We start from the raw sequence: 16,326 nt of genomic DNA, 5'->3' as shown, positions 1-16,326 counted from the left end.
AAGGAGAGAAGAAAAATGCTATAAAGACAGGCTAGGAAAGGGGGAAACTGGGGCATCATTAGTACTGGTGAAGGGATGAGTGTTGGAACATTATATGGAATTCAATGATCAACTCTTTATCTCTATTTTAACAGTGATTCAATTTAAAAAAAAAAAGACAAATTTTATAAACAATATATTTTTGTGGGTAGGTGGTAGTGAGCCACTCATGGCAGGGTTTAGGGGCTTACTCCTGACTGCTCAGAGATCACTCCTTGTGGTATTCAGGAACCATATGAAGTGCTAGGGATCAAACTGGTTATGTACAAACAAGTACTTTCACCCCGTACTCTCTCCAGACCTGTTCCCTAGCTTTTTGTTTTATTTGGGGGCCCCACCCTACAGTAACCTGCTCAGGGGTAACTTTTAGCTCTGTACTGGAGAATCATTCCTGGCAATGATTACATATGTGAACCATAAGGGGTACCAGGGATTGAACCAAGGTTGACCACATGCAAAGCAAGTTCCCTATCTACCATCCTATCTCTCCAGTCCCAAGATCCTGGTCTTTTTCTCCACTGTTGTCCTCTTCTTCCTCATATCTCTGCTCACATTCCTTCAGAGTAGAGCTTGTGGCAAAGGGGCATAGGTGATTCTAGCTTACAGATAATTTAAAATGGGGGTCTGCAAACAGACATTCGGTGAGAAGAGAGGAGGGAAGGAAGATAAAGCTTCTTGATTTCTTATAATGTGGGTTTATTTTTTTATTTTTATGTTAGGGGGAGGGTTTCATTCCTGCTTAGGGGTATCTCCAGGCTTTGCATTAAAAATTATTCTTCATCATACTTAAAGTATTTTAGTGATGATGGACCCAATCACAGAGGAAAAGGATATTAACTTTACTGTATAGTCTACTTAGAGCTTCCCCTCATTGCACAATTTACTATTTGGTTTTTTTTTTTTTTTTTTTTTTTTTTTTGGTTTCGTTTTGTTTATTTTGTAAAAAAGCCCCTAAATTCTATGGCTTCCAGGAAGCATGGAGAAGGAAGTGCCATTTCTGTACACTCGGTAAAGCAGGACCGCGTTCCTGCGCCCACCAGGCCCCCTGCGCTGTGCCCCGGCAACCCTGCCCGCCCGCCCGGTAGGCGCCCGCCCGCGGGGCTGGGCTGGGCTTTAAGGCGCTTGTCTCCCGGCTGGGCCCAGCTGGCTGGTGCTGGGCCCCCAGGGCCACCCTGGTCTGGAGCAGCAGGGCCACACCCAGCCTGCCTGGCTTTGGTGCAGCATTTTGGTTGGGGGCCGCCTCGCCCATGCCACGGCAGCCCTGGAGAAATTGCCTTTGGACGTAGGGAGCGGCTGTATATAGAGATGGGTGGCCAGGCTAGTGCTCACTGACACGCTCCACCCCGCTAGAGTCTCAGCTCCCGGGGGAGCACACAAAGGCGGCACCTGGGCTGGGGCCGGCAGGTGGGTGGGGGCAAGACCCCTTGGCAGGTGCACACGGCGCTGTGGGCACCCGGCGACCTCACTTGTGGCGCTGCAGCGATTTCCTCTTTCTTCGCTTGAAGAAACAGCAGCACTTGGTGTCCTCCGCCACCTCCATCTCGGCAGGCGCAGTGATGGGGGCGTTAGAGTGGCCGGCAGTGGGGTCGTCGGTGTTGAGTTCCCCGTTAGTGGAGTTCAGCGCCTGGTTCTTGCAGTAGAGCTGGGGCTTTTCCCGTGCCTGGCACTGCGTGAGCTGCTCACTGAGAGTAGAGCCGATGGGCGTGGGCAGCGGCTTCCCAGCCCAGTCGTACTCGTAGTCGAACACGAAGCCGCTGCGGTCAAAGAGGTCTGTGAAGAGCTTGCGCAGGTGATCATAGTCCGGCTTCTCGAAGAAGTCCAGGCGCCGCACGTAGCGCAGGTATGTGGCCATCTCCTCAGGGAAGCTCTCGCACAGCACCTCAATAGGTGTGGCCCGCTTGGTGTCCCCAATCTTCTGGTAGCGCTCCTTGAGCGTGTCAGCCTTGAGCCCCTGCCAGGGCAGGCTGCCGCGGAGGAAGTACATGAACATGTGGCCCAGTGCCTCCAAATCGTCGCGGCGGCTCTGTTCTTTGCCCAGATGTGTATTGATGCTCATGTAGCGTGCCGTGCCCGTCAGGCTCTTGTGCTCGCGGTACGGGATGTGCTTCTTGGTCTCAGGGTCAATGTACTCCTTGGCCAGGCCGAAGTCAATGATGTGCACCGAGTGCTGCCGCTCGCTGCCCGGCCGCCCCACCAGGAAGTTCTCGGGCTTCACGTCACGGTAGATGAGGCTCTTGGTGTGCACGTACTCCATGCGGGTGATCAGCTGAATGGCGATCATGAGAACCGTCTTGAGCGTGAAGGTTCGGTCACACAGGTCGAACAGATCCTCCAGGCTGGGCCCCAGCAGCTCCAGCACCATGGCGTTGTACTTCCCGCACGGCCCAAAGTAGTACACCTGGGGGACGCCCTCTGCAGTGCTGAGCTGTTTGTAGAAGCGGTACTCCAGGTGCAGCTGCGGCGCCCGGGACTTGATGGGCTCCAGTCTGATTGCTACGTATTCATTTGTATAGAGATTTTTCCCCAGCCGGAGTTCCCCGAAGTTGCCGCAGCCTATCTTCTTGCCGACCCGGAAGTTGGGGCCCACCATCAGGACCCCTGGCCGGCTCCCGCGCTCCGCACGCTGTGGCCTGCGCGAGAGGTCGCCTTGGCCATTTTCCGGCCCTCGTCCGTCTCCCCTTTCCCTCCTTTCTTGTCAAAATCCATCAGTTTGTGGTACCCCGGTCTCTCCACGGTTCCGCCGCTGCGGGGCCTGCAGCTCGGTGCGGGTGCCCGGGGCTAGCACCCCATGTGCCCGCTCTACTCACACGGGGCCGGCAATGCGGGCGGGCCAGGGCGACGGCACATGCCGAGGGGTCTGCGCCTCAAAGCTCGGGGTTCCAAGCTGTCGGCGTCGCCGAGTCCCCGCGGCCGGGCGGCTCTCGGCTCAGCAGCGCGGCGCCGGCCCCGGGGTCGGCGGGTCCCGCTCGCGCTCCGGCTCGGGCTCCGGTGCCCGCTGGGGCCCCCGCTGCCGCGCCGCCGCCGGCCTCCGCATGCTGGGCGCGGGCCGTCCCCGCCGCGCGGGCGCCCGGCTCGCCCCGACCCAATTTACTATTTGTAATGGAATCTACTTGCCAAGTACATGTACATCAGCAGAGCCTTGCAAGATAATCTAACTGCATTCTACTTGGGAACTTTTTTCAAGCATGCACATTGCTTAGTTGAAACTATATGTCCTATTGTAAATCACCCCACGCACCGAACAAGTCTGAATTGGAGTCGCACAGAAATAATCCAGATCAGGCTGAGGGTGAAACACGTATAGTCTGTCAGTCTTCTACCTAGTATGGAAAGCCTCTGTTGCCTACCAGAACTGCCATTTTTATTGAGTACAGGGACCACCCTGGGTGAGGCAGTAAACCCACCCAGGTTTACAAATAAGACAATCTCTTTTTTTGGATAAATCTGAATTGTAAACAAACATACAAAGAAACCAGGGAGACACATAGTAGTCTCACTCGTCTATGGGTTTTAAGAAAAATTAAGGGCATTATGGTAATAATCCCCAGAGACAATAAAGATGAGGGCCGGAAGGACCGGCTCACAATATGAAGCTCACCACAAAGTAGTGGTGCAGTTAGGGAAATAACTACACTAACAACTATCATGACAATCTTTTTTTGTGTGTGTGTTGGAATATTTTTAAATATAATTTTTATTTTAATCATAGTGGCTTACATATCATTGACAATAATATTTAAGGTACATATTAACATAAAATCAGGGGAATTCCCATCACCGAATTGTCCTCCCTCCACCTTTGTTCCCGTCCTTTTTCCCATATCCTCTTCCCTTATCCCCGGGGCTGCTAGAATAAGTGGTCCCCTCTGTACCTAGCTTACTACTTAGTGGTCTTACACCTATTTGGTCTTGGTACCTCCCTTATTCCCCCCCCATTGGGAGGCGGGACTAGATAGTTCAAGTTATGCGGTTTTGTTTGAAGAAGAGAAAAGTAATAACCTGGAGGAAAAAAAGAAAAAAAGAATCAGATACTCCGGAAATGGGCGGAGTCCTTCTAGAGGCTTTCATCCTTGGTTTGAGAGATGAAGGGGAAAAAGAAGGTGAAACACCACAACAGTACATAAAGAACTGTCAAATAAAATATCCAGTGAGCATTCAAAAAACAAACAAACAAACAAAACAAAACAAAACAAAAAAGGTAAGCACCATATAAAAACCCATGGTATTGAGTTAAAAAAATGTGACAGAGCACATAAGAAAAGAAAAGAAGAAAATAAATAAATATAAATGGAGACATACACTTCAATAGCCAAACCACAACAATGAAATCAACAAAAAAATAGATAAGTAAATAATAAAAAAAATTGTTTTGTGCTTTATCTTTTCCCCTCCTGCAGATGCACAGTAAATATTGGGGTCATTTGAAAAGGAATTTCCTTTGTCTAAGAGATACAGGGTTGGGGCTGGAGAGATAGCATGGAGGTAAGGCTTTTGCCTTTCGTGCAGGAGGTCATCGGTTCGAATCCCAGCGTCCCATATGGTCCCCCGTGCCAGCCAGGAGCAATTTCTGAGTGTGGAGCCAGGAATAACCCCTGAGCACTGCCGGGTGTGACCCAAAAACCACACACACACACACAAAAAAAAAAAAGAGATACAGGGTTTCTCCACCCTTCAAGTATATTGTCATGGGGTTAACTATAGACTCCTTTCAGGTTCATTTACTCTCCCCTTGGTGCTTTTGTGGTGTATGGAAGACTTCTGCTTTGTCCTTGGTGATAACATCAGACCTCTGTATCTAGAGGTCTCGGTATCTGCTATCATGACAATCTTAATGAGTGAGAGAAGTAGAATGCCTGTCTCAAATACTGGCAGAGGTTATGGGAGGAGGGAGATAGGGGGCATTGGTGGTGGGAATGTTGCACTGGTGAAGGGGGGTGTTCTTTTTGTGACTGAAATCTGGCTATAGTCATGTTTGTAATCATGGTGTTTAAATAAAGATACTAGTAAAAAAAATAATAATAAAAGAAACCGGAATGATCTTTGTTTGGGGTAAAATAAGGTGTAACCCAACATCCTATCACTGTCTTAAATTCTGTATTTAGTTCACACTTCGATTGCTTATTACTCCAAAATAGGATTGGATGGTTGTTTAACACTCATAGTATTAGTTGACAGACAAATAAGGGAAGACTGTTTTCTTCTAACCCCTTTATCTGCCCAATCAAAGAACCAGGACAAAAATAAATAAATAAATAAATAAAACAAATTATTTTTATTACCTCAGCACTTAAGAAATTTAAGGTTTTGTGGCCAGAGATATAGCATAGCTAGTAAGGTACTTGCATTGCACTTGACTGACCCATGTTTGGTCCCTGGCATCCCATATAGTCTCCTAAGCAATAAAAAAAAAATTTTTTTTGCAAAACATGACTTTTGCCTTTTTTTTTTTTTTTCCGGTTTTTGGGCCACACCCGGCGGTGCTCAGGGGTTACTCCTGGCAATCTGCTTAGAAATAGCTCCTGGCAGGCACAGGGGGACCATATGGGACGCCAGGATTCGAACCAACCACCTTGGGTCCTGGGTCGGCTGCTTGCAAGGCAAACACCACTGTGCTATCTCTCTGGCCCCAACTTTTGCTTCTTTAGCAAAATACTTTAGTGTTCAAAGTGAGTCAACATAGCTTTGAAAACTGCTTGCAAACTGGCGTAAACCTGAAGAAAAATTTCAAACAAAACTCAATGAATTAAAATTGAGCTTTAGGCGCTGGCGAGGTGGCTCTAGAGGTAAGGTGTTTGTTTGCCTTGCAAGCGCTAGCCAAGGAAGGACAACGGTTTGATCCCCAGGCATCCCATATGGTCCCCCCCAAGCCAGGGGCAATTTCTGAGCACTTGGCCAGGAGTAACCCCTGAGCATCAAATGGGTGTGGCCTGAAAAAAATTGAGCTTTAAACATTTGGATTTGTCGTATTTAAAAAGAAATACTGTGGGGGCCACAAGATAGCATGGAGGTTAGGCATTTGCCTTGCATGCAGAAGGACTGTGCTTTGAATCCCGGCATCCCATATGGTCCCCCCGAGCCTGCCAGGGCCAATTTCTGAGCGTAGAGCCAGGAGTAACCCCTGAACGCTGCCAGGTGTGACACAACACCCCCCCCAATAATAATTTTGAGGGGCCAGCACAGTGGTGCAGAGCAGTAAGGTTTCTGCCTTGCCGGTGCTAGCCTATCTTTGTTTTGGATCCACACCTGGTGGTACTCAAGACTGACTCTCTCTCTCTCTCTCTCTCTCTCTCTCTCTCTCTCTCTCTCTCTTTCTCTCTCTTTCTCACACACACACACACACACACACACACACACAGCAGCACTCGGGTTACTCTTGGCTCTGTGCTCAGAAATTGCTCCTGGCAGGCTCAGGGGACCATATGGGATGCTGGGATTCGAACCACTGTCCTTCTCTCTCTCTCTCTCTCTCTCTCTCTCTCTCTCTCTCTCTCTCTCTCTCTCTCTCTCTCTCTCTCTCTCTCTCTCTCTCTCTCTCTCTCTCTCTCTCTTTCTCTCTCTTTCTCACACACACACACACACACACACACACACACACACAGCAGCACTCGGGTTACTCTTGGCTCTGTGCTCAGAAATTGCTCCTGGGGGCTGGAGAGATAGCATGAAGGTAAGGTGTTTGCCTTTCATGCAGAAGGTCATCGGTTCAAATCCTGGTGTCCCATATGGTCCCCCGTGCCTGCCAGGAGCAATTTCTGAGCATGAGGCCAGGAGTAACCTCTGAGCACTGCCGGGTGTGACCAAAAACCACAAAAAAAAAAAAAAAAAAAAAGAAATTGCTCCTGGCAGGCTCAGGGGACCATATGGGATGCTGGGATTCGAACCACTGTCCTTCTACATGCAAGGCAAATGCCTTACCTCCATGCTATCTCTCCGGCCTCTCTGTCTCTCTCTGTCTCTCTTCTCTCTCTCTCTCTATATATAATATATATAGATATATATTATATATATATATATAAGTTTGTGTGTGTATATTTTATATATATAAAATGGTGCAGGGGGACCCGGAGAGATAGCACAGCGGTAAGTCGTTTGCCTTGCATGCAGAAGGACGGTGGTTCGAATCCCGGCATCCCATATGGTCCCCCGAGCCTGCCGGGGGCATTTTCTGAGCATAGAGCCAGGAATAGCCTCTGAGCACTGCCAGGTGTGACCCAAAAACAAAAACAAACAAAAAAATATGGTGCTGGGGATTTAAGTTAGGTATTCATTAAAATTAATTGTGATATTAAATAATCTGTGGTTGGAATATTGATTAGATAATAATCTAAGTTTCTGGTTTAAGGGATAATTATTGTTTTACCCCCACTAGGCTGTGAAACTTACCAGCTCTCGAACCCAGCTACCTTATGAATACTACTCACTGCCTTTCTGCCATCCCAGAAAAATAACCTACAAAGCAGAGAATCTGGGTAAGTTCTTTTCGTACAATTCTATCATCCTATCCCTGTGGGACGTCCAGCTCTTTTCATAGTGATAGCAACAGCTGAGCCTGTAATCTGTATCTGGATACCATTCTGTTCGAATGGTTTATGTACTAGTGACTTGATTAATCCTCAAAATAACTCCAGGTATTGCTGGCTTTGTTCCTATCTTACATTTTAGTGACATGCCTATGCTCTTACCATTTTTAATTAACAGGTAAGCTAGGCCTGGAACCCAGAGGCTCGCCCAGACTGGCTCTTCTTTGATTTTTTCTGTAACCTGCTTTCTTTCTTCCTTCTGGAACCTGCTCTGCTTTTGATGAAAACGATGCTTGATTAGCTCCAACTCTAACAAGAAGCAGAGTTCTTGCGAAGAGCACTAGTCAGCTTAGTTCTCGCTAAACTCTGCAAGTCTTGCCTCAGATAACGTGTGAAGCACCCAGCACTACGTCTGGCACAAACGCTCCATAAATGGTAGCCTTTTCGTTTTATTTCGTTTTGGGTTTTTTTGGGTCACACCCAGCAGTGCTCAGGGGCTACTCCTGGCTCTACACTCAGAAATCGCCCCTGGCAGGCTCGGGGGACCCTATGGGATGCCGGGATTCGAACCGCCATCCTTCTGCATGCAAGGCAAATGCCTTATCTCCACGCTATCTCTCTGGCCCAGCCTTTTTTTGTTTTGTTTTGTTTTTGGGCCACACCCGGCGGTGCTCAGGGGTTACTCCTGGCTGTCTGCTCAGAAATAGCTCCTGTCAGGCACAGGGGACCATATGGGACACCGGGATTCGAACCAACCACCATTGGTCCTGGATCGGCTGCTTGCAAGGCAAACACCGCTGTGCTATCTCTCCGGGCCCAATAGTCGCCATTTTTAATCTAAATTGTATGATCCCCATTTGGCAGAATTTGAAGGTTAGACGAAAGAGCTATTTGGAGACACCTATTCAAGACATGATCATTAGTACTTCTGTGCCTGTCTGTGTTAAGTCCTAGAGACAAAAATCTGGAGGATGGGAGATAGTCTCCCTGACGGCAAGGAATGGAAAAGACTCCCCTCTCTCCTTGTACCCCAGGCAGGAGAAAAAGAAGGGTTGGTTCCTGAGCAGGCACTGAACTGCCTTCTCTGTGCTCAGAGGATCTAGAACCCCTAGCAGACAACTGTATTTACCAACAGGTATTGGGTGTCCCAGCCTACTGAAGTAGCTCTGGGATCTGGTTTCACCAGTGGCAGAGGGCAACCCCTCCTGTGCCCATGTCACCTTGTACTGTTGACTAGAGATTGATCTCAGGACTGAACTGACTGTGGGGTCTATACCTACCTGACTTTAACTTCCTTTTTTCTCTACACCATGCGATGGTCAGCCTCCTTGCCATCACTGGGGAAGCCTGATCCATGTGATCCTCCAGGCTTCCTGATACAGGGTCTCTTACAGTGCTGCTTTCCCTTGCCTATGCATAGGGTGAATTCATGGTTCTTCCAGAGCTCATAATCTGGCCAACTGCAGTGTGGTCCTGAATCACTTGACTTCTCTGACTTTTACTGCATCTCCTGTGAAATTGGCATTTGCTCCTCCCTCATAGAAATTAGACTTGTATGCACTAAAGTTCCCTGCTTTGTCATCTCCTGTGCCTTTGTGAGATACCTCCCTTCTCCCTTCAGAACCTTCAAACAGGGCTCATGGTATATCTGGTTCCCTGCCTCTGACCCAGTGCCTTCACATTTTCTTCTACATTTAGTCCGTGTTCATGTCCTGCCTGAGAGGAGCAGAAATAGTCTTGCTTGGCCGGGATGATAGCATGGAGGTGGGACGTTTGCCTTGCGTGCAGAAGGATGGTGTTTGAATCCTGGCATCCCATGTGGTCCCCCCGGCCTGCCAGGAGCGATTTCTGAGTGCATAGCCAGGAGTAACCCCTGAGCGATGCCGGGCGTGACCCAGAAACCAAAAAAAAAAAAAAAAAAAGAAATACTCTTGTTTGAATGGCTCTTAGACTGTAAGCCATGGCCTCTACAGTATTGTCATAATTGCCATTAGTCCCTGTGGTTCTCTTGCTATGAACAACATACTGCTCTAAGCCTTGTTAATTCGTTTTCACTCCCTGATGCAGCTGCTGTTTCTATCCCCTCATCATGAACGAGGAAATGAGCATAAGGAGGTAAATCACTTGCTCTAGTCCACTCACTTCAGGAACTCTGGCTCTGGATAACCAAAGCCAGATCAATAACCAGATAATCAATAACCAGATAACCAGATCTTGCACACTATCTTGATTGATTCTTAGAATAACTCTGCAAGCCAAATATACTTGCTCCCATTTAAGGGGGGAGAGGAATAAGGAAGGAGAGAGGGGATAGAGAGGAGAGAAAGTGAGAGGAGAGAGGGAGGAGAGGGAGAGGGAGGAGAATTAGGCCAGATGTTTAGATTCATGAGGCTAGAGTGATAGTACATTACTTTACACACAGCTGACCCAAGTTTCATCCCCTTCAATGCAGAGCCAGAAGTAAGTCCTAAGCATCACCAAAATAAAACAAACAAAATAAAGCCAGGTTCTTGCTATTTCTGGGCGGTTGTTTCTAGGCAGACTCTTTTTGTGTGTGTGTGTGTGTGTGTGTGTTTTTTGTTTGTTTTTTTGGGTTTTTGGGCCACACCCTGTGACGCTCAGGGGTTACTCCTGGCTATGCACTCAGAAGTTGCTCCTGGCTTCTTGGGGGACCATATGGGATGCCGGGGGATCGAACCGCAGTCCGTCCTAGGCTAGCGCAGGCAAGGCAGGCACCTTACCTCCAGCGCCACCGCCCGGCCCCTAGGCAGACTCTTGGGGTCTCTCTTAGGTCTATGCTCATTGACAGAAGATGTGTATTGGAACATCTGTAGCCAAGGTGCTCAAGCACACACAACTCGCTCAGAGGGTATCCCTCAGGTTTGTCTCCAGGCAGTCTGCCTTCAGCTGTCAAGATTAAAAGGAGTACTCCCGAATTAGAAGTGAGCTGTTCCAGACCAACATGTTCTCTTTTTGGTGTCACAGTTCATTTCTAAATATCAGGAGGTGATACCTGCCTGGCTTGATCTGCAGCTCTGTTCCTCTGTCTCTGTACATTCTTCCGCTCCTTGAGTGTATAGGGCCTGGTGTGGAGGCAAGAGCACTCCACAGACCCCTATACTTGAGGGCAATTCACTCTCCCTGTGTGTCCTTGGTCATCTGTAGCAGAGAATGGCCTCTGCCATTCATTAATGGGTGACTATGTAGTATTCTGTTTGTGGCCTTGAACTCTACCAGCACAGTTCCAGGCGCTACATCCCATTAACTTCTGAACCCAGCAAGAAGATGAGACCATTCCCTGACCCCCTGCCTCCTCCCCTTCTTGGTGACCTCATCTGCATTTGCTACTGTAAGCCAACAAGTTCACAGCTTCCATCAGCAACCCTCTCCTCCTCAGAGCCTTAAAAAATTGCCTTTCATCTCAGTTCTTCCTATTTTTCACCCAGAATCTTGATTATAGAAACCACAGCTTGCTCACTGTCACTGTAGCTGTCACTGTCACTGCTTCCTGGCATCAGTCTGCCACAGGCCCCCTGGGGTTCACCTCTTCAGTAGCATCTAATGCATATGCTGTGTTTGCCCTCACCATCCCTTTCCAGACCCACTGCCTCATTCTTGCTGGAATGGCTAGCTGGCTGCCTTTGCTCCCTCCCTGCCCATGGCATCTTCTATTTCATTCATGAGATGGCCAGAGTGCTCTTCTCTAACCAGATCAGATGGTGCCTTCCCTCCCTTCCATTTTGAACTCCCTTGTTGGCTTCTGTTGGTGTCTGGTTACATTCCATACATCCACTGTGACCCACAGACTTCCTGCAGTCTGGCGCCAGCCACTCTGTCCAACTCACCTGAAGTCACTCTCTGCCTTACAACTTCACAAGCCTTGAAACTGCCTCCTTTTCCCTAGCCCTCCAAGAGAGAACTTAGGGTTTTTTTTGTTTGTTTGTTTGTTTTTACCTGTGGTATTTCTTTCATGTCTATGCAGTTAACTCCCTTCTTCCAGAATGCAAATCAAGCATCACTTCCTCAGAGAAGCTCTAGACCTGCTTTTCTACATCTTGAGCAAGTTCCTCTTATTAAACAATAATATTCTTATTCTTCTGATAGTTCAGGCTGTCTTCCCAGTGGGCCATCAGGTTCAGGACTACATCTGTTCAGCCTTACAGCTTCAGGGCCTTGCTCATAGCCAATACATAGCACATGCTGAAGGTTGAATATGGGGATAAACTAAAGGACAAATGAGGCAGAGTTCACTCTGGTGAGCAGATGTTTGCCTGTGTGTGTGAAGGCATTAAACTTGCCTGTTGACTTTTGCCAGTCTTCTTCAGTCTGCCCCAGTTTCACATCATCTCAGGCTCATTGCAGCAGCTCAGAATGAAAGCACCAGTGAGTTTATTTGACAGTTGCTAACTTCTCTGTACTTTCTAGCACCATATCTGGCAGCATGTTACTCAGGCAGTAGGCAAAGAAGGGGCGTGCTTTTTTATTTCATTCTTTCTTTTTGTACTTATCACTCATTAAGTACAAAAAGCATTTTGTCTAAAATTCTCAGGTGCTGAATTTACCCCACTTCCCTCCCTGCATAAACCAGGATCTGAAGACAGATAATCAGGAAACATTGTCTTTTAAGAACTTACGGTCGGGCCCGGAGAGATAGCACAGCGGCATTTGCCTTGCAAGCAGCTGATCCAGGACCAAAGGTGGTTGGTTCGAATCCCAGTGTCCCATATGGTCCCCTGTGCCTGCCAGGAGCTATTTCTGAGCAGACAGCCAGGAGTAACCCCTGAGCACCGCCGGGTGTGGCCCAAAAACCAAAAAAAAGAAAAAAGAACTTACGGTCATTTAGAGGTGACAGAAACTTAACACAACAGTTCGTGATATCATTAACCTAAAAAAGTACAGAGGGCCACACTGGAGAGATAGCACAGGGTGTAAGGCACAACCCGGGTTTGATTCCCTGCTACCACAAATAGCCCCCTTAGCATAACTGGGTAATTCCCCCTTCCCCCAAAAAGAAGAAAAGGTACAGAATTAATGCTGATGACAATTAATATTTGTTGCCTGCCTACTCTGTGACTGCTACTTTATTACTAGCCCAATGAGTTGATTACTGGGATGTAGACACACCCATCAGTGCTTACAGGGACCTGACACGTCTCCATTTAAAGTAGGACCCTGTGCACTGAGTCGTCTCCCCAGCCCTTGCATACTCTGATTATCCGCATCTTACAGATAAGCACCTCGAGGCTCAGTGAGGCTAAATGACTGTACAACTGTTCAGCTAGTGACTATCAGAGTAGGTCTGTGGCAAGTGGCCTCATGTCCACACTGTGCTGCTGCCTCTGTATCTGGAGGATCAGAGTCCAGAGTCCAGAGCTCTGTCCTAAAGAAGTCGGGAAGGGCTGCTTGCAGAAAGCTAGAGGTACCCGGAGAGATAGCACTGTGGCGTTTGCCTTGCTAGCAGCCAATCCAGGACCAAAGGTGGTTGGTTCGAACCCCGGTGTCCCATATGGTCCCCCGTGCCTGCCAGGAGCTATTTCTGAGCAGACAGCCAGGAGTCACCCCTGAGCAACGCCGGGTGTGGCCCAAAAACCAAAAAAAAAAAAAAAAAGAAAGCTAGAGGCTGAGCCCAAAGACTGAGTCAAGGGTTCCGCAGGTGTGGTACAGGGACTGGCACCTCAGGTGAAAGGACCAGCATGAGGAGCAGGTGTGGGGTGATATGGCATGTGTGATAGGTTCAGAGTCTGTGCTGCCCTGATCCTCTGGGGAGAAGAGGGCAGTAGGTGGGGGTCCGATGGGTACACTGGGTGGACAGAACAGGGAGCACTCTGAGCCAGGCTGCGGAACTGCTGAGGGCCCCACAGTGTGTCCTGTGTCTCCGTGGCTCTGCTGATCTCAGCAACCTCAGGGCTGAAGCTCTGAGCTCCATCTGTCTCTCTTACGGCAGGAGAGGTGCTGAGAGGGGACCGGATTGTCAACACCCCTTTCCAGGTTCTCATGAACAGCGAAAAGAAGTGCGAAGTTCTCTGTGGTGAATCCAAGCCAGTGACCCTGAGCGTGGAACAGAGCCGGCTCGTGGCTGAGCGGATCACAGAGGACTACTACGTCCACCTGTGAGTCGTCCTCTGTTCCCCGGTATCTCGGGTCCAAGTGGTGGGGGGCGGGCATAGGTGGGCGAGGCCGTCCCAAGGGACTGAGTGGGCCTTGGGTTTCCAGCATTGCCGATAACCTGCCTGTGGCCACTCGGCTGGAGCTGTACTCCAGCCGCGAGGGAGATGACAGGAAGAAGGAGAAAGATGTGCAGTTTGAACACGGCTACCGGCTCGGCTTCATGGATGTCAACAAGGTAGAGTGTTTCGTTGTGCTTGATGGGTTAGGGAGCCACACCCCCAAAGTCATGAGCATGAGGCCATGGAGCGCTGGTTTCAGCAGTAGAGAGAATGAGTCAGCGCTTCTCCCCCTAGTGCTTATCCTGATACGCTAGAAATCCAGGTGCTTTGAGCAAGATGCTGATAGATGCCACACAGCAGTTCCTAAAAAGTCAGAATCCAGGGGCAGGAAAGATAGAACAGGATGTAGGTCCTTGACTTGCAACTCAGGTTTGAGCCCCACACCATATATGGTCCCCTGAACATGTCCCTGATTTTCGCTAGGAAGGAAGAGCACACAGAGTCAGGAGTAGCCCCTGAGCACCACTAGGTGTGGCCCCCAGGCTCCCTCCAAAAAAGTAAGTTTGTCTTCATGAGATAAAAATATACACATGGGGCTAGAGCAATAGCACAACAGGTAGGACATTTGCCTGGTACGCAGCTGACCCAAGTTCGATCCCTGGCATCCCATATGGTCCCCAAGCTTGCCAGGAGTAATTTCTGAGTGGAGAGCCAGGGTAACCCCTGACACTGCCGAGTATGGGCCCCCCCCCCCCCAAAAAAAACAAGCAAATACACAGAGGCCAGAGTAATAGCACAGTGGGTAGGGCATTTGTCTTGCACATGGTCAACCCAGGTTCGATCCCCAGCATCCCATATGGTCCCCCGAGCTGCCAGGAGTGATCTCTGAGCACAGAGCCAGGAAGAACCCCTGAGTGCCCCCAGGTGTGACCCAAAAAAACAAAAAAATAAAATAAATAAAAATACACACACAATCATCTCCATTTAAAAAAAAATTAGTCTCAAGGTGTTGGAGTCTATGGAGGTGAACAAGCTAAGCAAAAGACTCCTTTTTGTTTTTTAATTGGGCTCCATTTCTTTTGTGACCTATTTTTTACAAACCCACTGTTTTACAGCTGGGTGTTGAATTCAGGGCCTCACACCTGCTCTCATGCACCATATGGCTGAGCCTCATCCCTGGCCTGACTCTGCCCTTTCCTAGTTTTTTGTGAGGCTTTTAGTTGTGTAGTATACCTCTCAACCTTCATTTCCTTCTCTGTTGAATGTCTGTACTACCCCGACTCTGGGGTTGTTCTGCAGCTGTGTAACTCGAACCATCTATACAAGCGCTTCACAGCACATCCTCTGAAAAATATGTCAATAATATCACAGGTCTCTTGTTTTGTGGGGAAGAGGTTCTCCCAAGAGATTTTCAGGGGACTGAGGACCACTCCCAGAGATGCTTAGAGACCTACAGGACACACTCAACAATGCTCAGGAAGCCACGTGTTGCCGGTATTTGCCTTACATGGGCCATAACCACTGATCTATCTCCCTAGCCAATGGCGATAATGATCTTAACCTCGATTCTCTCTTTTTTTTGGGGGGGTGTGGATTTTGGGCTGCACCTGGCGCACTTGGGTTACTCCTTGAAGGCTCGGGAGACTATATGGGATGCTAGGGATCGAACCAGGTTCAATCGCATGCAAGGCAAACACCCTACCCATTGTGCTATTGATCCCAGCCCTAACTCTGGTTCTCTTACTGTTCTAATATCCTAAGTACTACAGTATAAGTCTGTAACACTTAGGGAGTGAAAGACAAAACTAGTTTGAGACCGTCTCTGTTCTCAAAATGCATCTCCTAATTGAAAAGAGAAATTAAAGTGTAAGACCCTGGTCTAAGGACTTTTCACCAATCTTAACAGTGCCATGAGGACTTGGCATTGAACACAGAAGGAGCTCATTGTGCCTTTGTGGTTGTTACAGAGAACATGAACCTAGGAAAGCTTGGTGTGTGTTGAGCAGAGTTGGGAGTGGTGAGCGCTGTGATCAGAGCAGGAGTGCTGGAATAGACTGTAAAGCAGTGAGAGCCACAGGGTTGTCCACGTGAGCAGATATAGCTAAGAATCTGGTGACACTGGAGGTACTAGGGCAGATGCTAGAAGACCATGCTGGCTAAGGAAGCTAGGTTTTTTTCCTCATAAGCTCCAGAAGTCCTGGGAGGTTTCTAAACTGAAATGCTATCAAGCAGTGTTTTGTCAGGAGTTGGGACAGCTGGCCCTTCTGGACAAGAAGAGGACCCTCATGCCAGGGAGGGTGTAGGGGTGGGTGTGTAGGGGAGTTCCTGGTTATTTCTTGGCTGCTAGCTATCATGTTCCCTCTGTTGCTCTGTTTTAGATCTACCTGCACAACCACCTCTCATTCATCCTCTACTACCACCGGGAGGATCTGGAAGAGGACCAGGAGCACACGTACCGCGTCGTCCGCTTCGAGGTGATTCCCCAGAGCATCAGGCTGGAGGGTGAGTGGGGAGGTATGACCAGAGGGGCAGGGCTGGATGGGCCTGGACTTCCACACCAGCATCTTCTCACACTTGAGTCCTGAAAAAGGCTGAGGGGA

General features: G+C 48.8%; 3 protein-coding genes across 3 annotated transcripts in view; 1 reads left to right on the top strand and 2 right to left on the bottom strand.

The window, feature by feature from the left end:
* Window positions 1-16,326, bottom strand: part of COMMD7 (COMM domain containing 7) — a 911,502-nt gene that overhangs the window by 328,320 nt on the left and 566,856 nt on the right. The window lies entirely within an intron of this gene.
* TM9SF4 (transmembrane 9 superfamily member 4) overlaps window positions 1-16,326 on the top strand; it is a 66,888-nt gene that overhangs the window by 28,940 nt on the left and 21,622 nt on the right. Inside the window, exons 3-6 of the mRNA XM_049779200.1 lie at window positions 7,409-7,508; window positions 13,504-13,669; window positions 13,773-13,902; window positions 16,105-16,228. Coding sequence (XP_049635157.1) covers window positions 7,409-7,508; window positions 13,504-13,669; window positions 13,773-13,902; window positions 16,105-16,228 — 520 coding nt within the window. The remainder of the gene's footprint in view (window positions 1-7,408; window positions 7,509-13,503; window positions 13,670-13,772; window positions 13,903-16,104; window positions 16,229-16,326) is intronic.
* Window positions 926-3,021, bottom strand: LOC126017369 (casein kinase I-like). Its single transcript, XM_049779279.1, is given in 2 exon segments — window positions 926-2,652; window positions 2,655-3,021. Coding segments are annotated over 2 exon segments (1,242 nt in total). The 5' UTR covers window positions 2,746-3,021; the 3' UTR covers window positions 926-1,501.

This window comes from Suncus etruscus, chromosome 9 (genome assembly GCF_024139225.1).
Source record: "Suncus etruscus isolate mSunEtr1 chromosome 9, mSunEtr1.pri.cur, whole genome shotgun sequence".
NCBI lineage: Eukaryota > Metazoa > Chordata > Mammalia > Eulipotyphla > Soricidae > Suncus > Suncus etruscus.
This window is presented reverse-complemented; position numbering and strand designations above follow the sequence as displayed.